The sequence below is a fragment of the Candoia aspera genome, chromosome 2 (assembly GCF_035149785.1).
Source record: "Candoia aspera isolate rCanAsp1 chromosome 2, rCanAsp1.hap2, whole genome shotgun sequence".
NCBI classification, from domain to species: Eukaryota; Metazoa; Chordata; class Lepidosauria; order Squamata; family Boidae; genus Candoia; species Candoia aspera.
This window is the reverse complement of record NC_086154.1, coordinates 166,011,459-166,037,428: the sequence shown is the minus strand read 5'-3', so window position 1 is coordinate 166,037,428 and position 25,970 is coordinate 166,011,459. Positions and strand designations below refer to the sequence as shown.

Here is a 25,970-nt window from a genome sequence, read left to right as displayed (position 1 = left end):
CTTAGGGAATCGCCAAGGGTTGGATACGACTGAATGGATAACTCGATTCGAAGCCCCACTAAAGACCAGAAAGTTTATTTCTGAATAAGGCATGCAGTCTGAAAGCCTTTTTAAAGTGTTTGTCAAGGCAGAATAATTTCAGACAATTCTCTTCCCTAGCACCTTTTGAGTCCTCCTTAAAGTGTTAAGAGTAAGGTACTTTTCCCCAAAATATTGAACCAATTGTGAATGTCTCAAACTGTGAGATCTAGTGTTTCACTATAGCAGCAGATTGTAAGCAAACTTTGTGGTTTTATTACAGAACTGAAAGGCAAGCCTGTTACTTTAGACATGCAAATGGATTCTTTAAATCAACCACAGGTTTAAATTAAATAACAAAATAGAGTTGAACCTTGCCTATACCATGGAAGATTCAATTCCTACTCTAACTGCTATTTCACTCTGAGGTATGCTGTCTTGTCTGGCCTCAAAAACTACAGTTTTTGTAGTTAGGTAGCTTTGGCCTTAAGAAGCATTGCTAATAACAAGGCAGCAGGAGACGATGGCATCCCAGCTGAACTGTTCAAAATCTTGCAAGATGATGCTGTCAAGGTAATGCATGCTATATGCCAGCAAATTTGGAAAACACAAGAATGGCCATCAGATTGGAAAAAATCAACCCATACCAAAAAAGGGAAACACTAAAGAATGTTCAAACTTTCGAACAGTGGCACTCATTTCACATGCCAGTAAGGTAATGCTCAAGATCCTGCAAGGTAGACTTCAGCAATTCATGGAACGAGAATTGCCAGATGTACAAGCTGGGTTTAGAAAAGGCAGAGGAACTAGGGACCAAACTGCCAATATCTGCTGGATAATGGAAAAGGCCAGGGAGTTTCAGAAAAACATCTATTTCTGTTTTATTGACTATTCTAAAGCCTTTGACTGTGTGGACCATAACAAATTGTGGCAAGTTCTTAGTGGTATGGGGATACCAAGTCATCTTGTCTGCTTCCTGAAGAATCTGTATAACGACCAAGTAGCAACAGTAAGAACAGACCACGGAACAACGGACTGGTTTAAGATTGGGAAAGGAGTATGGCAGGGCTGTATACTCTCACCCTACCTATTCAACTTGTACACAGAACACATCATGCGACATGCTGGGCTTGAGGAATCCAAGGCTGGAGTTAAAATCGCTGGAAGAAACATTAACAATCTCAGATATGCAGATGATACCACTTTGATGGCTGAAAGCGAAGAGGAACTGAGGAGCCTTATGATGAAGGTGAAAGAAGAAAGTGCAAAAGCTGGCTTGCAGCTAAACCTCAAAAAAACCAAGATTATGGCAACCAGCTTGATTGATAACTGGCAAATAGAGGGAGAAAATGTAGAAGCAGTGAAAGACTTTGTATTCCTAGGTGCGAAGATTACTGCAGATGCTGACTGCAGTCAGGAAATCAGAAGACGCTTAATCCTTGGGAGAGGAGCAATGACCAATCTCGATAAAATAGTTAAGAGCAGAGACATCACACTGACAACAAAGGTCCGCATACTTAAAGCAATGGTGTTCCCCATAGTAACATATGGCTGCGAGAGCTGGACCATAAGTAAGGCTGAGAGAAGGAAGATCGATGCTTTTGAACTGTGCTGTTGGAGGGAAATTCTGAGAGTGCCTTGGACTGCAAGAAGATCAAACCAGTCCATCCTCCAGGAAATTAAGCCAGACTGCTCACTTGTGGGAATGATATTAAAGGCCAAACTGAAATACTTTGGCCACATAATGAGAAGACAGGACACCCTGGAGAAGATGCTGATGCTAGGGAGAGTGGAAGGCAAAAGGAAGAGGGGCCGACCAAGGGCAAGGTGGATGGATGATATTCTAGAGGTGACGGACTCATCCCTGCGGGACCTGGGGTTGTTGGCAACCGACAGGAAGCTCTGGCGTGGGCTGGTCCATGAAGTCACGAAGAGTTGGAAACGACTAAACGAATAAACAACAAAAGCTTTGGATCATTTTCCTCAATAAATCAATTGACAAGTATAATGTGTTGGATTCCTTTGTTGCACTGGGTTCTCTTTAGTTTTAGGGCTTGGGTGAAGAACAGATCATGTTTTCGGCCATATTGATGCAGAAATATTGAAAATTCAAAAGGGTTCACAAACTTTTAAACACCACTGTCAGCTGGGTGAGATCTGGTTAGTCACACAGAACTATGACTAGGGAGTAAAAAAACCCAGAAGAAAGCAGTGGCAAACCACTCTCTTGAAAACTACACGGAGGACTCCGTGAAAGCACCAGGAACCGAGCCCACCGCGAGAGTGCCCTTCCAAGCCCCGTTGCTCAACTCCAGCGCCTAAGCCAGCAAGCACCCGGCGGTACACCGCCTTAGGTCCGGGGAAGGAGTTCCTCCCGTCATCTCACTGCCTTCCACATCACTTCCCCCCCGCCGCCCCATGATTGGCCCCAGGAAGCCGGATGCGAGGGCGGGCAATCCGTCCCCGTTGCCGCAGTGACAGGACCAGAGCGCTCCTCGAGCGGGGAAATGGCGGCGGCATCGTCGTCGCGTCGCTCGCAGCAGCATCATTACCATCCCCCTCACCCTCCGAGTCATCACTCGGCCCAGACGCCCGTATCGCCGCCTCGCAGCCCCAACCTTTCTCCCACCGGAGCTTCCCCTCAGCAGCGGCCCACTCTGGCCGGGCTCGAGGGCGAGGCCCCCGCCAGCAGCGGCCGGGAAGGGACGGCAGTGACGGAGAGGCCTTTTTCTCCAGAGAGCGCCGGCGAGAGCTCTGGGCCTCCCCCGCCGCCAGGCTCCGGGGCCAGCAGCGCCGCCACCAGCAGCAGCAGCAGCAGCAGCTCCGGATCTTCGTCGTCCTCGTCCTCCTCTGCTGCTTCTAGCCCGGCTGCTCCTGACAGCCCCGACCCACCCCCTCCGCCGTTGCAGCTGCTTCCTCCGCCCGTGGGAAGCGGCGCTTTTCGGGAGCTGCTCGAGGCCTGCCGCAATGGGGACGTAACCCGGGTCAGGCGCCTGGTGGACGCTACCAACGTCAACGCCAAAGATATGGCCGGGCGGAAATCCACCCCTTTGCACTTCGCGGCAGGTGAGAGTGCTGGGGGAACTCAAAAGCAGCGCCAGATCCGCCGTTTTGTGGGAGCCTTGCCATTGCTGACCCTACAGCTGAGTTGAAGAAACGGTTGCTCACAGTGCAGGCTTCTCTAGGGCAAATGGCTCCAACTCCCCCTTGGCACAAGGAAGGGAGGATAGTAAGCAATAACTGGCTTTAGGCCTTCCCTCTCCTGCATGGAGCGAGGAAGAGCCTTGCACACAAGGTAGCAAAATTACTAGCTTCCCTCTGTTGGAGCAGCCTCTGTTCTGTCTCAGCTGTAGGGTAAGGAGGATTGCCCCTACTCAGGCTAGCTGTTGTACTGTCCCAAGAAGAACGTGGTTGAGTTCGTGTCAAGAGATAGTGCCTGCTGTCTTTTGCTTGCCTTTTCATTCTTCCTAGGTGGACTGGACAAGAAGGGTCACAAAAGAGAACAAGTAAATAAGGGAAGGGAAAAGGGAATGTATCTGTTCCTTGAAGGAGCAACTGCTGTGCCTGTCTTTTGTTTCTGAGCAGCACAGTGGGAAAGATTCTGCTGTTAGAGCAAAGTGGGTGTGCACATTGTATTAAGCCATAAGATGGTTAATTGGTTAGGTTTTGGCTTAGTCTATGATGAATCCAGCCACTATGTTAATATGGTGCATGAACCCAGAAAATTATGAGGGTTTGGCCTAGAAGCCTGCCTAGAGTATGCCCATTCTCAATGGATCACCTGATGAGAAAATTTATAGCAACTGAGGATGAGAATAAGGAACTTCTGGAAACTTGGATCCTGGAGAAGGGCTCTCTGTAACTTGGAATCATCCTTGGAAAGATGAACAGTCCTGAATCCCTTACTGTTTCATTCGTTTAAAGAACAAGGGGTGTAGAGCACCATAGGTTCTTAATCCCAGTTTAGTGACAGTTGTTTCTAAGGATCACACCTCACATTGAGTTTTTCAGTCTATGGCTTTTTTAAAATGTACAGTAATCCTGAACATATAATTAACCAGAAGATGCATTACTAGGGACTTTTGTAAGATAACTTAATAAAGACTACGTATTGTAAAGCTTCATGAATTAGACTTGCTAAAATCAATTGCTTATTAAAAATTACTCGATTGAGTGGTCTATGTAATATGAGATATCAGAGAAATAAATTTATTTGAGATTTCACGTTCCAAGGAAAAAATGGGCAAAAATAGTGGGAAAGCACAAAAAAATGATTCTTGGAATTATTGTACCTGAACAGTTATTTATAGAGGTGAATGGTTGATTTGAAGAGCTAACTCATAGGCGGTTGATTATATTCCTGGCATTTTTATTTTTGTTATGTAATGTGAGGAACAATATGCACAGAAATAATGATTTTCTCTTCCCAAAAGCACTGTTTATAATTACAGCAAGTATTTTTGAAGCTTTCCATAAGAGGGACTTAAACGATAAATCACATGCTTAAATCAGTTTAATAGCCTGTTTTCCCAAACTGCTATTCCCAGCATTCTCTTGGGAAGACATGTCACTCAGTATGAAACAAATATAGTGTTATTTCCACAACCGCATTTGGTACATAGCTGGAAAAAACATTTCCATTTCTTTCTCTATATGGACCAAAAATATGAAAAACACATGTTTAAGTTTGGGCGCAGACTATCCAAAACCAACTGTTCTGCCTGTACTGGTAAAGCTCCACAACTTTTTAAAGAAATTATGCTGCTTTTCTGAGATGCATAAGATACAATGTACTAAAGATATTTCAGACTATTCCCCTCATCTCCATTCCTGCTATCTTCAATATTTCTGATTGTCAACATTTTAAAGTTAAAAAAAAAAACTCGTGAAGTTTCTAATTCTTGTTCCTGTTAAGTAGAATAGTTTGCCCACCAATAGCTATCTTATCCTGAATATATAGGGGCCAACAGATGCATTGAGAGAGCCAGTTTGTTGTAGTGGTTAAGGCACCAGGCTAAAAATGAGAGATGTGAGTTCTAGTCCCACCTTAGCCAGCTGGGTGACCTTGGGCCAGTCCCTCTCTCAGCCCTAGGAAGGAGGCAATGGCAAACCACTCCCAAAACCTTGCCAAGAAAACTGTAGGGACTTGTCCAGGCAGTCCCTAGGAGTCAAAAACTCCTGTGGTATTGATTAGGCCTCACCTACACTAATTTGTGTGAAAATCCACCCAATCTGTGGCAACTAGTTATAGGTTCACTGATAGGGCATTGATGTGGACATTGTTTTCTGAAGCAGTTCAGTGGTGCTGCTTTATCAGAAATTACTTTAGAGAAGTAAGTAATACTAGTTTCAGGATTGACATGATTTAGGTTGGATTCATAGATACTAAGCCCTGAGGTGGTGTGTTTGGCTTAGAGAGATGTGTGAAATGGTATGAAACACAGTATTATACCATCATTCTAACCCATGATCTCAGAGCCTTTAATCCACAGAGATCTAGGAATGAGTAGCTGAGGGAGGGAAAATAAACCAGAAATTGGTCAAGGAAGCAATGGTTATTTTTTATTATTTTAATTTACATAAGCTAATTAGTAAAACAAATTAGTAGGAAAACTGCTTGTTATGCCAATATAGGCTTTTGAGTCAACTTGTGTGGTAACATTTCATTTTTTTATACTCATACTTTACTCCAAGTTATGCTATTACTTGTTTCCAAATCAAAATAATGGATGTATGCATATTTTTCCAGTTTTTCAAAATAACCCGTTTTGCTACTAGCTGCAATCTGAAGTCATAAGACTCAACCACTACTAATTGACCAACTGTCAAGAATGTCTGCTATAATAACCTTTTTCAGAGTCGCTTTAATGTTTGAGTAAAAAGATCAGTGATGGGACACTTATATGTACTCAAGCATTTATTTTATTTCAGTTTATACCTTGCTGATAAGGTAATTAACAGCCACAGTCAAAACAGTTAAAACTTAACTAAAATTAAAAAATACATTCTGCTCAAAAAGTCTGGCAGAAAAAGTTCTGCACTCCTTTCTTGAAGATGGAAAGGGTGAGGATGGGGTGTATTATTCCCTCCCTACCTCCCCAGAGAAGACTTTTCTAGTCAGTCAGGGAGTTTGAAAGATTCTCCAATTGTCCAAAATCCAAGGCGGTGGATTAATATTTTTCAAATTAAGATATAAGATATTAAGAATGCTGTGTTTTAATTACAAATATTTTATGCAGCTACAAAAATAACTGAAATTCCATCTAAAAATGTACAAGTGATTTAAAAGATTTATATGCTGTACATAGCCGGTTCACAGTGTAGATTTCATCAATCTTTGCTCATCAGCAAGACTGACAGTTAATCAGTTCCGTTCCACGCCATTATCTTATACATTAAATTCATAATAAAGTGAAATGAAACAGAAATTCATGGGGTGATTTAGGAATGTGTGTGTGTGTGTGGGGGGGACAAACGATGAAAGATAAAGTCTGATGCAAGTGCAAGAGTTCTCTCCCCCCCTCCCCATATTTAGTTGACATACAGGTGGTGATATTTGAATGTTACAGCATATAGGAATTGGATATTGAATATATTGAATTAACTTTTGCTTAATGTCCCCAATTTGCATTGTCTTCTGAACTTAATTGCTCTGTGTGTGGAGCAGAGGGTGATTTTCAGGGTATATTGGGAAGGGTCACTTAGGCCCCATCAATCACAAAGTGGCAGAGCTTTTACAGCTTTTACTGAAGCTGATATTCCTAAACCTCATTGCCACTGAAGACAGTTTCTGATTGTTGTATCACTTGGGAAAGAGATAGTTTTCTCTCTAGTTTCAGTCCCTCCTAGGAATCACCCTCCAGTGACAATTAAATCTTGTGGGGGAGAGGGGAAATCTTTGGCTCCAATGGACACTCACGGCTGTAGGAAATAGACTCAGGTCCTAAGCTCTAATAATGTGCTTCATGGCAAATGTTAAAAATACAAAGTAAGGATGACAGGGTCAATTGAACTGGTTGTCTAGCTGTTTCTAAGCCTATGGCTAGAATAAGGGGTGCACTTCAAAAAGTAGTGGGAAGAGTCAGGACAAAAACTAATTTTAACTAAATCAGATTTAATTAAGATAAATGTAGGTAATATGATTCTAGTAATGTATTTAGTGATTTTTTTCCTATCACATAAAAATTATAGCTCAGTAACAGTTTTGAAGGTCTCTGGAGTTGGATACTCAAGTCTTTCAGGGGCTCTTTTGGGTTGTGCATCTCTGCCTTATAATCTTGCTTGAGTAGTATAGAAGGATTAGTGTTGCTATTGAAGCTGCTTGCACATATATAAAAAATCTCCATGCTTAGGTAGTTTTGATTGGAGAAGTTGAATTCTGACGTATAATAATGATACATAGCAACTGGAGCAGCTGCTGAGTAGAAAATCTGAAATAAATGGGTCTTCTCTGTTTTAGCTGAAAGAAGGCAACATTGTATAGGGGGAGATCAGTAACGCTGTATACCTGGGATTAGACTGAAGATATATAATGTGAGAACAGATAATTTAAAATTAGTATATTGTGGGCAAACATTTACCATATGCTATCAGCAAAATAGGCTCGTATTGGCTACAAATTCATAAACAATGCGGACATACTGAAACAAAGTGCAACAGCTGTGTTCCCAATAGGAGACCAAGGCACTGAACAAATGGTGATTACAACTGGTCCTTGGAGTTCTGGCCGTCCCAGCATCCCCACAGTCACGCAATCGCGATCTGAGTGTTTGGCAACCCAGTTGCTGAGCACCCCACAATTATGTGATCAGCATTTGCAACGTTCCCTGCTGGCTTCCCCAGAAAGTCATTGGGGAAGCCAGCAGGGAAGGTCACAAGTTGCTGGGGTAAGTCTCTCCACCCTTACACCCTCCCCCAGCCCCTCAGGGCTTGCGCTGTGCTGGCTACTCGCGCACCCCTGCATACCCTCCCTGACCTGTATAGTGCTTCTGGCACACCCCTTTGCACCCCTGCACACCCTCCTCAAACCATGCACCGCCTCTTGTGCACCCCTCACACACCATCCCTGACCCGTGCCTCTCGCACACCCTCACTGTGCCACGCCTCTTGTGCACCCCCTCACACTCCCTCACCAGCCTGTGCTGCACCTGTCACACACCCCCATGCACCCTCCCTCACCTGGCAGCAGCCACTTACTTGCCTGTGGGCCTGGGACTTGCTACTTCCTGCCTGCATCCCCACTGACTTTGGTTGTGGGAATCCAGCAGGAAGTTGCCTTGCCTAACAACTATTGGTTTCAGTTAACAGTGACAACTAGGGCTGCAGGGATTGCTAGAGCTAAGCAATACACACTTTAAAATAGCATCACTTAGCAGTGGAAATTCGAGTCCTGATTGCCGTCGTAAGTCGAGGACTACCTGTATCTGGTTAAATTTGTGTAACGTGCTAAACTCTTAAGTCTAGCTTAACTGGGTTGATAACTTGCTCTATCTAAACAAATAACATACCATGACAATGATCAGGTCCCCACAGGAAATGAAACCAGAAACAACCCAAACTCATTTTAGCCTCATTTAAATGTTGTGTGAACCTAATCTTTGTATAGTATTATTATGGATTTCAGCAACTTTTTTTTTCCTGAGGGTTTATGTACCTCTCTTCATGTGTTATATTATCATGTGTCTGTAATGTGCTTCTATCATTTTTATAGATCTAACCAGAATGATGCTGTTCAACAGAAATAGTGAGATAAATTGATCATTTGAAAAATTATCCCCTGGAAACCAGTGCAGGAGTACCCTTATTTATCTCCCTTCATGATAAGGAACTGATTTGATAGTTGTGGTGCTTTAGCCAAAAAAAAAAAAAAAAGTGGAAGTTGCTGGGTTATTGCCAGATTTGCAGTAAAGAAAAGGTTTACATTTTCAGTTATGTATATGTGTTTGTAAAATTAAAAATACAAATTAGTATTTCAATTTTTTTTTTGTTTTACTTCTGCTTTGTAATACTTATCGGTACTATTTCTAACAACTTCAGGCTTATTAGCTGTACTGTATCATGGTTCAAATGACTTTGTGAAACTTTAAATTTTATTCTGTGAACAGGAACTAAACCACCACCTTGAACTTCTTCCTGAAGGAAAAGTGAGATTTAAATCTAATAAATTAATTTATTAACCAGTTGGTTTATTGTTATTACTATAGACATATGCTTTAGTATATATGTTTTCTTTTTAAATAGCAACTATAGAAAGTTTCTAATCTGAATTAAAGTAGCAGGTCAGTAGAGGAGATTAGATCATCTTCCATATTGTGGCACTGTTGCTATTTGCTGTGGGAAAGGATTTTAGCAAGAAAGAAGAGGTTATAAATATTTCTCAGTTGGCACTTCTAAGCTTTTAAAAACCAACTATTATTACAGATGTACAAATATAATATCTAGCTGGACCTCAGGATACATAATTCAGCAAGATAGAGCTTTACCATTTGCAGTGTATTGGCAGTAGACTAATCATAAATGCAGTAAAATTTATTTTAGAAAGTTACATTCCTGTGTGTCATATACTGTGGTAATGTTTGGGCGTGCTATTTTGCATTAATTCAACTTCTTTTTCATTAGGATTTGGAAGAAAGGATGTCGTGGAACACTTGCTACAGACAGGAGCCAATGTCCATGCTCGTGATGATGGTGGACTGATACCTCTTCACAATGCCTGTTCCTTTGGTCATGCTGAGGTAGTTAGCCTTTTGCTGTGTCAAGGAGCAGAACCAAATGCCAGAGACAACTGGAACTATACCCCTCTGCATGAAGCTGCAATCAAAGGCAAGATAGATGTGTGTATTGGTAAGTGCATCTTTCTTTAAAATGTTTTAGCTGCCTTTTATGTTATAGAATTATGTAAGTATCAAAGCCAAAGATTGTTTAGAAATTCCATTGAGAAGTCTGTAGTAGTCTTTTTTTCTATAATAACTTCATTAAATTTTAAATGTATAAGTCTCCTAACTATATTTTATAGCTCATAATCCAAGGTTCTAACTATGTAATACAAACAATATAAAATAAATAGAATCAGACTTAATCAGCCAAAACAACGAATATATTCAGCATTGCCAAATTCAATTTAAATATATAATTCTGCCATCTGTGGCCTGAAAAATCTTGACGTTTGATTCGTACAATATTTGGGATTAATTTACAACTTTACTAGATTCAAGATAAAAGATAGCTGTCTACCCTTACCGTATGTAAAATTTAAGAATTCTTTTCATAATTTTTTCAGCACCAAGTTTTGCAGCTATGACACTGAATTACCATGATCATAAGGCAGAAAGTAATGTCCATAGATAATGATTTACGTATACAATTGATTGCATTTTGGCCTCTATGCCATTTAGATTTTATATTAAACATAACATTTTAGTCCTTTCCTTACTGATTATTAAATTCTTGACTTGACAGTGTACTTCCAAAGTAACCAGAAGCCTTCTAAAACTAAATTAATTAGTAAGTAAGTTTATTGTTGTAACCACAGGTCATAACATACAGTATAACATACCATAAAATACAATAAAATAACAGCGGAATAAGATTGTAAAATGAAGTAATAAAAAAAGTATTAGATGTTAGAAGATTAAAACAAGATAAACTTAGAGCTACAATAAGAACTTAAGCATTTATTTCTAAGTTTAAATGACAGCAGAGCAAAATAGCAACCTGGTTGCTAACATTTGGAAACATGACTGCAAGAAGACCTGCTTCCCCCCAGCCTCCCTGTACTTGCACAGCACCATGGCCTCCTTCCCCTGCCTCCCTGCACTCATGTGGTACCATACCCTGCTTCCCCCATCCTCCCTGCACTCGCACACGGCCTGCGTAGGGCGTCCCAGGGCCTTTCCCACCCCTTGCGCCTCCCCCCCCCGCTCCTTACTTGAGATTCCTGCCGCTTTCCACTTAACAACCCATGGGTCTTGGGGTTAGGACAGCAACCAGGATTGCTGGGATTGTCATCACTAAGCAATGTGGTCATGTGACATTGTATTTTACGACCACATTGCTAAGCAATGGCAATCCCAGTCACAATTGCAATAGTAACCTGAGGACTACCTGTATAAGGTATTTAGGTTGCTTTCCATCAAAAATGAGTGTCAGTTTCTTCTTCCTCGAATCTTTTCATTTCAAAGGCCTGTGACAAAGTACTTTTATTCTTGGAATTTTTAAAAATTTAATTCATTATTATCCAAATTCACCCATCTCACTCTTATTAGTGGGATATATTGGATACACATTTTCTTCATCTTAACACATGGCATTTTTTCAAAAGACAGTTATTTAATAAACATCAGTTTTATATGAATTTTGCTAAAACCTACGGTTGCAAATATGTGTAAATAAAAATAATAAACATCAGTTTAAAATTTATATTGTAACATTAGCTTAACTAGTGCTTTGGAATCTACAATTACATCGTACGCTGAAGAACGTAATGGTTTTCCATAAATATTAGTGTCAGTTTTCATTATTACATTGAAGAAAGTTGTCTTCAGTGCATTTTTTTTTTACAGTGTACCATGTGGTTTACTTGGCTTTCTGTTAAGTGGAGCTTAACAAGATTATTGAGTTGAATAATTAGTAAACTTGATAAAAGGAATAAAGCAAGATTATGGCAGCCAGCTCAGAATGCTGTTATATAAGTTATGGGAGGTTATAAATTTGGAAATAATGAAATATCTAAGCTGTATACATTCAATTTTTAAATTAGTGTTTCTATAAACAACTATTTGTCCCCAAGTAGGAAAAGATACCCATTCCTTAATTCTATTATTCAGAGAATAAATTTAAGGCATTAGTTATTTTGAATGAGTGCTATCTTACTTGGCTTTCTATCATCTAGAATAAATATTTTATGTTAGTTAAATTGTTCCTTTAACATGACGATCAAGAATGGAGAAAAAAGTATGGTTCTCAGTTATCTGTATTATTAAAAGAAAATAGTTTGGGCTTCTCTTTTTTTTGAAAGTCTATGAGTAAAGTGAAGTAGGTAACTGTTTGCAACCTGTTTGCAAGGAACTAATGGCTAATAAGTGAAACTAAGCTACTAAAATCAGCATTATTAGTGTTTCAACACCAGAGAATACTATTATCTATTACTGCCACATATTTTTTTACAATAAAAGATAGCAGTTCCTCAATACTATTTAAGGATAATTATTGTTAATTTTGTGTTAGCAAAATGACAGATAAAATTGTGTAAGATAACTGTACTTGATCATGGTGTTTGGTATATTTTAGAAGAATCAATGCATTAGAGAGTCTGCTTATTGAAAAAACTTGGTAGCAAGTTATGTGTGTATATTTTCTAGACAACTGATGTATTCATGGCGAAATATTTTTTGAAGCTTGTATACCAAATGTCATTTGAAGGAGATAGAGAATGTGCTCTAAAATGTTCCATACATTCGTTACCAATTCTGCATTGTCCATAATCAGGTTAGAGAAAATTTGCAGCCTAGTAGTTGGATTTATGGGACTTATTTGTTATGTGATATGGGGAGGGATGTTCACCCTTGAGAGAGAACCAGTCAGCAGTTGAATAGTCTCTTGAACAAAAGCAGCTTTCTGGATTGTGATCTTTGTTGAAAAAATTGGCAACATGGTCAATGTATGCATTTATTGGCAGTTGCATTTATTGTATATGCCAAATGTTTGAGAATTATTCTTATTTCTTTGTTCAGTACTGCTGCAACATGGAGCTGATCCAAATATTCGGAATACAGATGGAAAATCAGCTTTGGATCTTGCAGACCCTTCTGCAAAAGCTGTACTTACTGGTGAGTACATATGATTGTTAAGACACATTGTAATTAGCCACCCAAAGTTCTATCTGAGTTTTCTGGCATAAAAACAGAATACTGTATGTGTTGGTTTAGTGCTGTTAAGGGTTCAAAATCTACATTGCTTACTATGCTTACTTTCAGGCAGATGATAGCACTTGCAACTTGTAATTTCATGATTTTGGTTGAAGTATACATATCTATAAGCACTCTTGTGAAATAATTGCAAAGGTCTAAGATGGAAATGGAACAGTGGTGAATGCTAAACATCATCCTTAATTGGCCTTTCTCACCTGCCTTCTTTATTCAAAAAAGGTACAGTTGGGAGAAGCATGATAGTATATCTTTTTCCTCTTTGCCTATTATAATCAGAAAGAAGGATATCTGAAATTTTGAATGTACAAGTAACAGTTAACCTTTTATCTGCATGCAGAATTGATTTTCAGGCTTTTTCATATTGGAATATGGGCCTGGAATCTACAACTATGTTGCTTTCTGAATCTTAGATAAACTTTTTCTCATCAGAATTGGAGAGGTTTGCAAATGCCCAGCGAATATAAAAGAAATGTTTAATAATGAATAATTTTGGAAGGGAAAATCACTCAGTTCCTCCAGGAATTGGACACTAGCTGGGCAAGCCTTGAGGTGACTAAGGCCTTGCCTTGTGAGTTTTCTCAGATGAGTTTTAACCCACTTGTAGTCAGGATCCCTGCTCTTCTTGATTTGTGATAGTTGCCAGGGAGGAGACAGGGGCCTGGGTCAGGGCGGTGATAATTGCATCCCTGGGTGAGGGGGTACTGCCAGCTGCCTTGAAAAATGCATGCTCCATCCTCAAGAAGCCATTGCTTGATACGATAAATTTTGGATAACTATCTGCAAGTCTCCACCTTTCTCATCTTTGGAAAGGTTGTTGAGAAGGTGGGAAGGATACAGGTGCAGAGAGAGACCTGGAGCAAACTGATTATCTAGACATATTTTGGTCAGATTTCAGGTCTGGGAACTGTACGGACCTTTCATTAATTGCACTTATGGATATCCTCTGGTGTGAGTACAACTCTCCTGCTGTTGCATGATCTCTCAGTGGCTTTCCGTACTATTATTATATCCTTCTGGACTGCCTCCAGTGGTTGGGAGTGGGAGGCACTGTGATGCAGTAGTTCTCCTTCTTGAAGTTATGGTTCCAATCAATGATGATAAAGGAGAAATCCATTTCATGACTCCTTAGTTGTGGGGCACCACAGTGCTCAATGCTCTCCCCTTTCTTACTCAACATCTGCATGAAGCCCTGGGTAAGGCCATCTTTCAACACAGGTTCAGGTGTCATCAGTATGCTGATGATACTTAATTTTACATCTTGACTCTGGGCCAAGCAGGTGATACCATTGAAGTGTTGTACCAGTATCTGGTTGCTATTAGGGTCTGAATAGAGAGAAGGAGGGTTAGGCTTGGGTTTGGAAGCTATCTGATTCCAGATAAATAATCAGCTTTAATACTGGATGGGATCACACTCTCCCTCATGGAACTGGCTTGTAACAGGGATCCTTCCGGACTTTTAGCTCCTGCAGGTTGAGCAGGTGACAGTTGTGACAATTATGTCCAGGAAAGCTGTGTACAGCTACATCTGTTGCAACTCCACTGGTTGGTTCTATTCATAGTCATGCCTCAATTACTGCTTCACTGAACCAGTGCAGTGCACTCTACATGGGGCTGCCTTGTAGAGTAATGAGAAGCTGTAACTGGTCTAAAATATAATGCCTTCAGGGCTTCCAGAGGAAGAAATGGTGGACTGAAGATGGCTCTGCAAGAAGCAGAGCTGACGACCATGGTGAGAAACGAAGAGCTGGCAAGTAGAAGAGTAGAGGACAAGAAGAGGACTAGGAGAGGACAGGAGATCACCCACATGCACTCTGAACAGTTGCTCCTTGCAAGGAGACCGCAAGAGAGCGGTTCCTGGCGAGTTCTGAGCACTGGGAGATGATGAGAATAGCCATCTTGCCTATAACCTCGGTCAGCACCTTTTAAAGGACACTTAAGTTCATAAACTTCCTTTTCTAATCATGTTTGGAAATTGCTTGTTAACTATTTTTAAGCTATTAGACACCTTCAGATCAACACATTTGAAAAAGCCAGGTGAGTTTGCCTTCAGTCCTTAATGAAGGAAGATTTTAATCATAAGCTTAAGAATTTAAAAAATGCGAAATAAACAGCAAAAAGCTAAATAAGACTTTGAATCTAGAAAGTTATAAACAGATTAATTTTAAGTAATTTTAAAAATTGGACACGAGCAGGAACTAAAGATTTTAGTTAAAGGAGAGAAATACACAAGCCTGACTGACAGCTAATTAACTGGGACTTATGAAATAACACAAAGCTTCATTTATTTATTTCTCACATTTCTGCACCGCCCATCTCGCAAGCAACTCTGGGCGGTTTACAACATTGAAAATACTGAAGGACACTTTTGAAAAATGGAATCAGAAGTTAGCATCAACAATATCAATAGCAATGTTTGCTTCTATGGATAGACTGTGTTCAAAAGATGTTATGGAAGAAATGGCAGATGAGGAACAAGCTTTATTTGGCAAGACAGAAATGGTGTTGAAAGTGGATCTACAAATGACAGGCTACGAGAATGACATGGAAAAGGATATCTCACTGGACATACAAACGAAACTGGTTTGTGTCCCAAAAATGAAAAGGGAAATACAAATAATAAACCAAGAGAGTGACCTGGATAATTTTTTTATATTGGATTTACAAAAGAGGCTTGTTAAAGCTTTGAAGAATCTTGTGAGAAGAAAAGAAATCAAATTCTGTGACATGATTTGAATGGACTAAAGATTAAGACTGTTAGAAGTAAAAGGAAGGAATATGAAGTTGGTTTATTTTATCAAGGATAAAATAAGATGCGTTGTTATTTCTGGTAAACCTTAATGGACTTTCTGCTGAAAGCAAGACTGAAAAGATGATGCTTTATGGATTTGTCTATAGATAAGATGGGATATGGGCTGAAGAGATCATTGGTTGTAAACTAAGAGGGGGTGAAGAGTTACTAAAATTATTTATACTTGCGATGAAGGTTGGATGTCACTCCTTTATATGTTCCTTTTCTCTTTCTTTACTATATTCTTACTTCCCTTTTTTCTTTCTACTTTCTGTGTTTTTTCTTTTTTTTTGCACCTTTCTTTCTTTCTTTCTTTCTTTCTTTCTTTCTTTCTTTCTTTCTTTCTTTCTTTCTTTTAGTTTGTATTAGATTTTATTACTGTAATTACAATTCTTAATAAAATTATATTGAAAAATATAATACAGTGCTTTCAGTAGTTAAAGGCACTTTCACAATTTGTTCATACAACACCACAACTTTGAGAGCTACACTGGTTGCCAGTTGGCTTCTGAGTGCCGTTCAAGGTGCTAGTTATCACCTTAAAACTCTTCATAGTTCAGGATTTGGATTTTCACAATAGTACTGTCCACCTGATATGATCTAGTATGGGGGCTTGGTCACCATATTAGTTCCTTTGCTCATAGACTACCGCTTTACTCATAGACTGCCATTTTCAGGAATCACAGAGACAAGCCTTCTCAATTGCTGCCCCCTTCTATGTCAGCCCTTTGATGTAGACCAGACTAGGAAACCGAAGTTATGAATACTAATACTGATTTTATTATAGGGTTACAATAACAGAATCTTGCAAGTCTGATACGCCTCCCCCCCTCCATCCCTTTATCTTTAAGAAAACTAGGGAGGGTCAAGTCAGATATTTTCTCAAATTACGAATAGAATAGAATAACTTTATTGTCATTTCACTATGCACTGTACAAGTGCATAATAAAATGAAATTTTGTCGCAGTTGGCTCACAAATACAATCAGACACTAAAATAAAAATACCATACTTACTATAAGATATACATTCTTTGCATATTCCACATTCCACATAAAAAAAACATTTAGTATTCAAAAGTCTAATAGCCTGGGGGACAAAGGGTATGCATCGGATGCTGTGGAACTTTTTCTCAGAGGGTAACAAAGAAAACAGGCCATGATGAGGATGGGAGGAGTCACTGACGATATTTCAAGCTCTGGACAGACAGCGTGTATATGCTATATCCTGGATGACAGGCAGTGAGATCCCAATTATCTTCTCTGCTGCCCTCACCACGCTCTGCACAGACTTCCTATCCGAGGCACTACAGCCTCCAAACCAGATGGAAATACAGTTGATCAATACACTCTCTATAGTGCCTCATAGAAAGTAAGGAGGATGGGAGATGGAAGATGTACTTTCCTCGTCCTGTGCAAAAAATGCAGACGTTGCTGTGCTTGTTTTACCAAAAATGCGGTGTTGAGAGACCAAGTCAGACTATTTGTTATCTGCACCCCCAGAAATCTAATGCTACTAACTGACTCCACAGCTATGTCATTAATAAAGAGTGGAGTGTGGCTAAGCCGGTTCTTCCTAAAGTCAATAATCATCTCCTTAGTTTTTTCCATGTTTAGAACCAAGCTGTTTATATTACACCACTCCATTTCTGCTTTGGACTTACATTTCTTTTATTTGATCATTGTCTTGGTTGCGTGTCTTCCTTCTGTTCCTCAAGGTTATTCTTACATCCCATTACATCTAGGGAACAACATTTCTCTACATATCTGAATGGCCTGCTCAGCTAAATTGCATTCAGTCACCTCTGAACACTTTTTATGCAACTCTTTGGCCGTTGCTTTTAATTTGAAAATAGGGAGTCAAAATGTTTTATTAACAAATGCTTATTTTTCTCCCTATACATTGTCATCTCAAATTAATGGCAATTGGGATTTGTTTGAGGATTACTTACTAAAGTTCCTAAATTCTTTGATTATAGAAGTCAATCTTAATCCCAGACAGGGCCCTGATGATAAATCTCTTTCATTTTAATATGGCCCTAAATCCAACAGATTGTCCAAATTTAGATCCTACTGCTAGACAAAGGAATTACCAGTGGAGAGGGATGGACGATGGTGCAATTAGCCATGAAATTTGATTGATTGATTGATTGATTTGAATTGGAGTGGTTGATGGAGGACAGGGGTGCTAGTACAATGATTATATGATAATTTTGGTCTAGTGGTTAAGGCAACTGGCTAGAAACCAAGAGACTGGTTCTAGTCCCAGCTCAGGCACAAAAGCCGGCTGGGTGACCTTGGGCCAGTCATTCTCTCTCAGCCTAACCCACCTCACAGGGTGGTTGTTGTGGGGAAAGCAAGAGGAGGAAGGAGTATGAGGTATGTTCGCCACCTTGAGTTATTTATAAAAATAATGAAGGCAGGATAGAAAATAAATAAAAATAAATATCCTCATTTCTTTCTACCAGTTTTACTGCTTTTAAGGTACCTTTTAATCCTGATAGTAATAATTCCCCTTTATTGTGAGTTTAGCTCCCAGTACCTTACTATGCAGGTAGGAGCTTAAGTGTGGTCAGAGTTGCTCTAGCTGAGATTTCCAAATTAAATGAACTAGTGAGCTTGTGAGTGCTACTTCCCCATTCTTTAGTATGCCATTAACCTGCTAGCTCAAACATCCTAGGGCAGTAAGGAGTTGATTATGCAGTAAGGACTAACTTGTCCAATTTGGGTCAGTCTTGAGTATTAAAATATATGATAGAAACCTTTATGGGAAATTTGCTGATTGGTTCTGGCCACTCACGTGGACTTCTCTATGCTACCTTCAGTGATTTGAAAGCAGCCTTGGAGTCAGTTTCTAGAGATAATTTATAGAGAAAGTTGGCATATACTTCTATAAATTGTTACTAACTCTAATGCTTCATGAAAATACAGAAATGCAGACCAGATGTGCCACTATTGGTAACCTGGAGAGACAATCTGAAACTCTCTGTTCCTACTCTGAAGCATGCATTCTTGCCCCTCATTTCTCAGCTGAGGTTTTGTGTCTCACATGGCTACCAGAAAAGAACTTTGAAGAATTGGAATGTAGTCTCTAAATCCAATTTTGTCCACCTGTCCAGATTGTTTAAGGAGAAAGCTATTCAGACAGACTCTTGATAATGTCCTAAATGAAAATACGAAGAAAGCCCTGTCCTTACCACCATCACCACCACCAACAAAAGCAAAGCAAGGATAGCAGAATGCCCAGTTACACCTCCCATTCCTTTCATCTTTACAGTATCCAAACAGATCCACACAAGAGACATAGACCATCTTGGGTGGGAGATAGAAATCCCAAAATAGATTACACCAGCCCCAAGTCAGGAAGAATCTCTTCTCCCATCCACAAAAGGAGGGGGGAGGATCAATGTAGTGACTGTCTTAGCCTCCTTGTATGTAGGAAACTAATACAATTTGCTAACATCTAGATTCATAGAAAACATCAAATGTATGGATCCCAAAGATAGTCTCATACATTTCAAGGAGGCACTCATAACAGGCCTTCTTGACATCCTAATCCCCAAGTTTCACAAGACAACCAAACAGCAGCTGATTCTGAAGGCCACAAACCACATCCAAGATGTGCAGGCCATCAGACAGGTCTAATGAGGCAAGAGATTCTCTGGTTTATACTCCATATTCCCAAGAATAGGAATGGGGATTATCTTGGATCTCAAGCAAGTAAATCACCACATCAGATACAGCAACATAGAGCCCCTTAAGAAAAAAAAATCTGTCCTGTCCTCACTGGATTTACTGGAGGCCTGTTTATACTTTTCTATGAAGCCATCCCACCTAAGTTCTATAGGTTTGTTGACCAGGGCTCCCATGGTCAATTCATGTCCTCCAGTTTTGCTGTTACCACATCCCAAAGTATTCATGAAAGGACCTGGACTTCAGAGAGAGGTGAGCATCCTTCAACTGGTTTACACTGTATAGTACTGTTCAGGACAGGGGAGGCCTGATCTCTATGCCGAAGGAGAGGAAGTAGATTATCTAGCAGCTGATCTTTTCAGGCTAGCCACCTGTACCTCATAATTCTTTCCAGTCTCCCAGACCAAATTATTGTTTGCACAGGCTCAGTATCATGGGTGAGATTCCATGTTTGTCCTCTTCAGTGGCTGTTTCTTCACTTCTAGACCATAAAAACCCAACGATCCCATAGGCTTCTGGTGATTTCAACAGTGAGGACTAACCTCCCTTAAGTGGTGGCTGTCAGAAGTCCTAACCAGAGGCACAGACATGTGGCTCTGATGCCAGATCCAGGTCACCTTAGAGGCCAACCTTGGGATGGGATGTGCAGTACCCAGGCTGAATAGCCCAGGGTATATGGGTGGAAGAGGATACCCAAGGCAGCCAAAACATCCTGGAACTCTATGCAACATTGCTGGTTCTGAGCAAGTTTCAGTTTCCAGATGGCCAACATGTCTTCCTCCTAACAAGACATGACTACCAAAGCCCACATTAGGGGAGAGAGGCAGCAGAACAAGGCAGCTGATGAAAGAGGCAAACTTCTACTCTGGCTGACAGAAGATGTACCCTCTCTCATGGTGGAATGTGCCCAGGGAATCTCCAGTTTGGCAGTATACTGGCTCAGCCATGGAAACCTGGACCCTGGTGAATGAAGCCTTAACCTCAGGGTACTCAAAACAGTTGTGCTGATGTTCGTGATGCAGTGATTTACCTCCTCCTAACTGCCATCAATTGCAAGGCTGAGTGGTTCATCCTATGGTTCTCATCTCAGGAAGCAAAGGTAACAGCTATCTGGCTAATGGTGTCTGGCCCAAAGACCTGCTTTATGCCATGCCCCTCTTCCTACCAATCCAAGATCAGAGAGTGTTTCCAGATCAGAGAGTGGAGCTTACACTGATAGCCCCCAATTGCCCCAGGAGACCCTGGATATTCCGAGCTAGCAACCTGTTAATATCACAACCATAGACTTTTTCAGAATCATTGGACCCGCTGAGCCAAAGACTGAAATATCGGGATCTCAGCAGGTTATGGCTTCATACCTAGATGTTGTATGGGGTTACCATGCCAGCATAGGATATACCAAACCTGGTGGACTATTTTAGCATCCCAAAAACCTTCCGGCATTCATGTGCATGAAATAACATGACAAGCCCTCTATAGATGGCCAAAATGAAGGGAACATAGTGGGCTTCTAGTTCCAAAGTCCTGGTCTTCCTACAGTTGGGCCTTGATGGGACTATAGTCCAAGTAACATTGGTAGAGGCTTGTGATTTTAAACTGCAGAATGCGTGGGAATTTTTTATTCGCAACTTTGGCTTTGTACCAGACACTGCTTCATTAAAGAGTTTATCTAGCTAAAGGCTTGTGAGCTGTCATTGAGTGAATGCTCGAGTAGCCTCAACGTTACAGATACTCTGAAGTACGCTGGAAACTGCAAAAGGTAATGATCTGCCATGTGAGCACAAGTCCCCTCGTACAATAATGGATGTTGCCTTATGGCTACGTTCTTGATTTCCTTGATTTGTTTAAAAGTTCAAATGTCTCTTAAAATATTTTGATGTTTTCTAGTTTCCACATTCAACAATACTGACTTTTAAAATTGTTTTTTTTCTTGTTACACACCTTTTTTTGAACCCATCTCAGCCAGCAGTCAGTGATGGAAATGAATTCTATAAGACAATTTCATGGTGTATGAGAAATTAAATACATCATTTTGGCATGTCTCCAAACCTGTTACGAGTCAACGTGGACAACTAAGAGTTCTAGTAATAAGAAAACGTAAAATGCTATTTATCTCCAGCAGGCTTGAGTACTTTACAAAAGTTGTGATTCTTAATTTTATAAAACCATCAAACTTCCCTTTTGCTCTTTTTCTTAACTCCTTTAAGAAGAAAAGTTCTTCAAGCTCTTGATTATTCTGCTATTTGGATCTAGACTTACCTAGCCAAAAGTGAAATCTATTGAGTTCAGTTGAATATTCCTTACAAACTGTATAGCCCTTTTCTGCACCTTTTCCAGTTCTTTAACCATCTTTTTAAGATGAGGTTTTGGTGGCCATCTGGATTTCAGGACATGTACAAGGTGTTAGGCATTTTGGCTAAGAGGCAGTGTACTATATATTGAATACAAAGTGCAACAGGGAATGAAAAATCATCAAGCTAAAGATATAATTTAGTAACTTAAGGGTGATCAATTATTGGGGAAAAGAATAATACAGGATTGTTTTCTCAAATTCTAGAATATGACATTATTGGATGGTAATCAGTAGGAAGAAATGAGTCATAGAAATCTGAATGAAATTCACAACATTCCTTCCACTGATGGAACTGTTTCTTTCAGTAGACCCAAGAGGTGTGCAATTGCACTGCCATCTGCAGTTTCCTGTTGCACTGCAGTTCCCTATGCACATCCAATTTTTATCTGCTGTGGAAGATTTCAGGGCCTCCAGAGAAAACTTTGAGGATACACAGAGGATTGTAGGAAGAAACTAGCCTTTCCCCACCCAGTTAGTTCCACCCATTGAAACAATTTCATCAGTGAAGGACTATATTGGATTTCACCCCTAAAATGGGGAAGGAGTTTTGGAGAGAATACCAGCTGTTCAAAGATAGTAGAGAAAACTAAGAAAATAAGAGATCCTTGGATTTAGTATATGACAGAAGACAACTTGTAGAGCCACAACAGGGCATCTCTGGTCTTCTGGATATTATTACCTTGGAAGCTGTAGAAATGGCAATACAGAGTTGAGGCTGCTGGAGTCAATAACATTTTCCAAATACAGGTAGTCCTCATTTAGCAACCACAAGTGGGATTGGCAACTTGGTCATTAAGCAAAGCGGTTGCTAACTGAAACTGCGACTGTGCTTATGATCTTACTTCAGCTTTCCTTTGTTTTACAGACCTTTGAAATTCGTAAATGCGAGGATGGGTCACAAAGTTACTGTTTCATCTTCGTCTTAACTGTGAATGGTCATTAAATGAGGCAGTCGCTAAAAGAGGACTATCTCTACAGTATAGAGAAGTTGAATAGAGAGGAGACATATTGTGTTTATTTGAGAATGAAGGATGAATAGCTTATCTAAGTATAGTGAAGTTGGACCTGATAAGTAAAAAATAGCTGTAGTTTAGAGGAACAATGACAAGCCAATCAAAGTCAGGTGCCTTGCTGCAAGAATTAGATATGACTACAGTGAACATTAGTTTCACAAGAAAACATGAACATTAGTTTAGAGCAGGCTGGTTCTATTAGTTAATGTTCTAATTTCATTGGATAATTCATAGTTGTACTTTTTCTTATATTTAATGGGATTAATATCTATTACTCCATTAAATGAGTTAGTATCCATTTCCCCATTATTTATTTATTTATTTACTTGATTTATTTACTTGATTTACTTTACCATCTCGCTTTTACGGGACTCTTGGCAGCTTAAAAGAAAGCAAATAAAACACAAACTGCATAACATAAAAACAAAAATAAAAAGACATAGCAGCTGGGCATGATCTAACCTATCATCCATACAACCAGGAGACAGGCTCTAACTCACACCCAGGGCCCCAAGCTCAAGTACACAGCCAAGTTTGAAAGGCCAACAGGGATAGGGCCAATCTAATCTCAGGGGGACTGATGTTCCAAAGGGTGGGTGCCACAACAGAAAAGGCTCTTGTTCTGGGCCCCACCAGCCAACATTCCCTAGCTGACTGTACTCAGAGCATGCACTACCTGCCTGATTGGACAGAACTGGTAGAAACAGTCGGGAAGAGACAGTCCTCTAAGTAACCCAGTCCTAAGCCATGAAGGGCTTTAAAAGTGACAACCAGCACCGTAAATTGCACCTGGAAGCACACCAGAAGCCAATGCAGCTTGTGGAGCAGTGGTGTCATATGTGCCGAGTAAGTGGCACCAGTAACTACCCATGCCACCACAATTTGCACCAGTTGAAGCTTCCAAATACTCCTCTAGGCAAGCCCCACATAAAGTGGGTTTCACTGGAGGTCAAGAGGGCATGAGTGACTATAAGCAGGGGCCCCTGGTCCATGAATTGGTGCAACTGACTCACAGCCCTAAACTGTGCAAAGGCCTTCATAGCCATGGCTGCCACCTGCTCTTCGAGCAAGAGCTGTGAGTCCAGGAGGAGCCCCAGATTGTGCACTGGGTCTGTCTGGAGCAGTGCCACCCCATCCAGAACCAAAGATGGGAGGTCTCCAGAACCAGGAGGTACAAAAACTCAGAGTCACTGGGTCTTGCTTGGATTCAGCTGAAGCTTGTTGTGCCCCATCCAGGTTGCCACAGCCTCTAGGCCAGCCTTTCTCAAAGTTTTGACCCTGGAGGAACCCTTGAAATATTTTTCAGGTCTTAGGGAATCCCAGCACATTCAGGCTCAAATATAGGCCAGAAGTTACAAAATGATTATATTTGTTTCATGTGTAGGCCTGTACATATGCACTAGTAGTGTTCTTAACTAAAAATAAAGAATGAAACTTACCTCTTTAAAGTGAAGTTGCCTGAATTTAAAATAATTTTTAAATAAATCATGATCTCCCAGGGAACCCCTAGTGACCTCTTGCGGAACCCTAGGGTTCTACAGAACCCTGGTTGAGAAACTCTGCTCTAGGCACTGAGACAGAACCTCCACAGCATCACTCAGGTGGCATGGGGGGGAAGATATAAAGCTGGGTATCATTAGTATCCTGGGTATCCTGCCAACCTAGCAGTTCGAAAACATGCAAATGTGAGTAGATTAATAGGTACCGCTTCGGCGGGCAGGTAACGGCGTTCCGTTTAGTCATGCCGGCCACATGACCATGGAACTGTCTACGGACAAACGCCGGCTCTTCGGCTTTGAAACGGAGATGAGCACCGCCCCCTAGAGTCGGACACGACTGGACTTAATGTCAAGGGAAACCTTTACCTTTACTATCATTAGTGTACTGATGATACCTCACCCCAAACCATTGGATGACCTCACCCAGCAACTTCATGTAGATGTTAAACAGGAGGAATACTGAGCCCAGAGGCACCCCACAAAGGAGGGGCTGCCATCTGTATCTCTCTATCAACACCAACTGGAACTGACTCCAGAGGAAGGAGGAGAACCAGCACAAACCCACGCCTCCCACCCCCAATTCCAAAAGGATACCATGATTGATGGTATTGAAAGCTGCTGAGAGGTCAAGAGGAGCAAGGATGGACACACCACCCCCATCCCGCTCCCACCAGAGGTCATCCAAAAGTGCTACCAATGCAATCAGTTCCCCAGAAAGGGAAGGTTGGAAATTGGATGAAAACTGTCCAGAATGGTAGGGTCTGGTGATGGCCCCTTGAGGAGGGGGCGAACCACCACCTCAAGAAACAGTGGAACTACCCCCTCCCTCAAAGAGGAGTTAATCACCACCAGAACCCAACCACACATCCTTTCCTGGGAAGCCTTAACTCTCCAGGAGGGACATGGATCTAACACACAGGTGGCTGCACTAACAGCCCCGAGGACCCTGTCCACTTCCTCAGGCCCAACAGGATCAAACTCTCCCCTTGTAACCAAGCTAGACCCAGCCTCAGTAACTTCCACAGGACCTGCATCAGGGCCAGAATCTAACTTAGAGCAGATCCCATCAACTTGTCCATCAGATGCTGAGCGTATTCTTCACAGCAACCCTGTAGGTGAACCTCAGAACCACTCCCCCTCAGGAGGGACCGTGTCACACAAAACAGGGCCGCTGGAGGGCTATCAGCAGACACAATAAGGGCAGAGAAATATTGGTGTTTTGCTGCCCTTACCGCCATGAGGTAGGCCCTAATAGTGGCTATAACTCATGTTTGATTGGATTCATTCCTTGTCCTCCAGTGGCACTCTAGGTGTTTCTTCTCCTGCTTCATTTTCCTTAGCTCCTCTGTATATGTGGGTTGTTCTGGGATCCCTGTAGGAGGAGTGGCAGCTCAGGCACAATCCAATCCAGAGCTCCCGCCACCCTGTCATTCCAGGCAGCCACTAGGGTTTCGGTTGGACTGCATAGCCGAGCCTCCAGAACAACCCCACGTTCCTTCTGAAATGCAGTAGGGTCTATTAGTCGCCTGGGGTGGACCAATCTAATAGGTCCAGCCTCCCTGCAGCAGAATAGTATCTTTTACCCTAATTACCCTAACCTATTACCCCGATAGGGTAGTATCTATTACCCTATACTTGCATTATAGCATTATGCATCTCTCACTCCATTTTTTCACTTTTAT

General features: G+C 41.0%; 1 protein-coding gene across 1 annotated transcript in view; it reads left to right on the top strand.

Annotated features, from left to right (window-relative positions):
• The first annotated feature begins 2,475 nt into the window (after positions 1 to 2,475).
• The window catches only part of TNKS (tankyrase), a 95,493-nt gene continuing 71,998 nt past the window's right edge, over positions 2,476 to 25,970 (top strand). Inside the window, exons 1-3 of the mRNA XM_063294742.1 lie at positions 2,476 to 3,084; positions 9,637 to 9,861; positions 12,750 to 12,845. Of these exons, the coding sequence (XP_063150812.1) occupies positions 2,526 to 3,084; positions 9,637 to 9,861; positions 12,750 to 12,845 (880 nt within the window). The 5' untranslated portion in view covers positions 2,476 to 2,525. The remainder of the gene's footprint in view (positions 3,085 to 9,636; positions 9,862 to 12,749; positions 12,846 to 25,970) is intronic.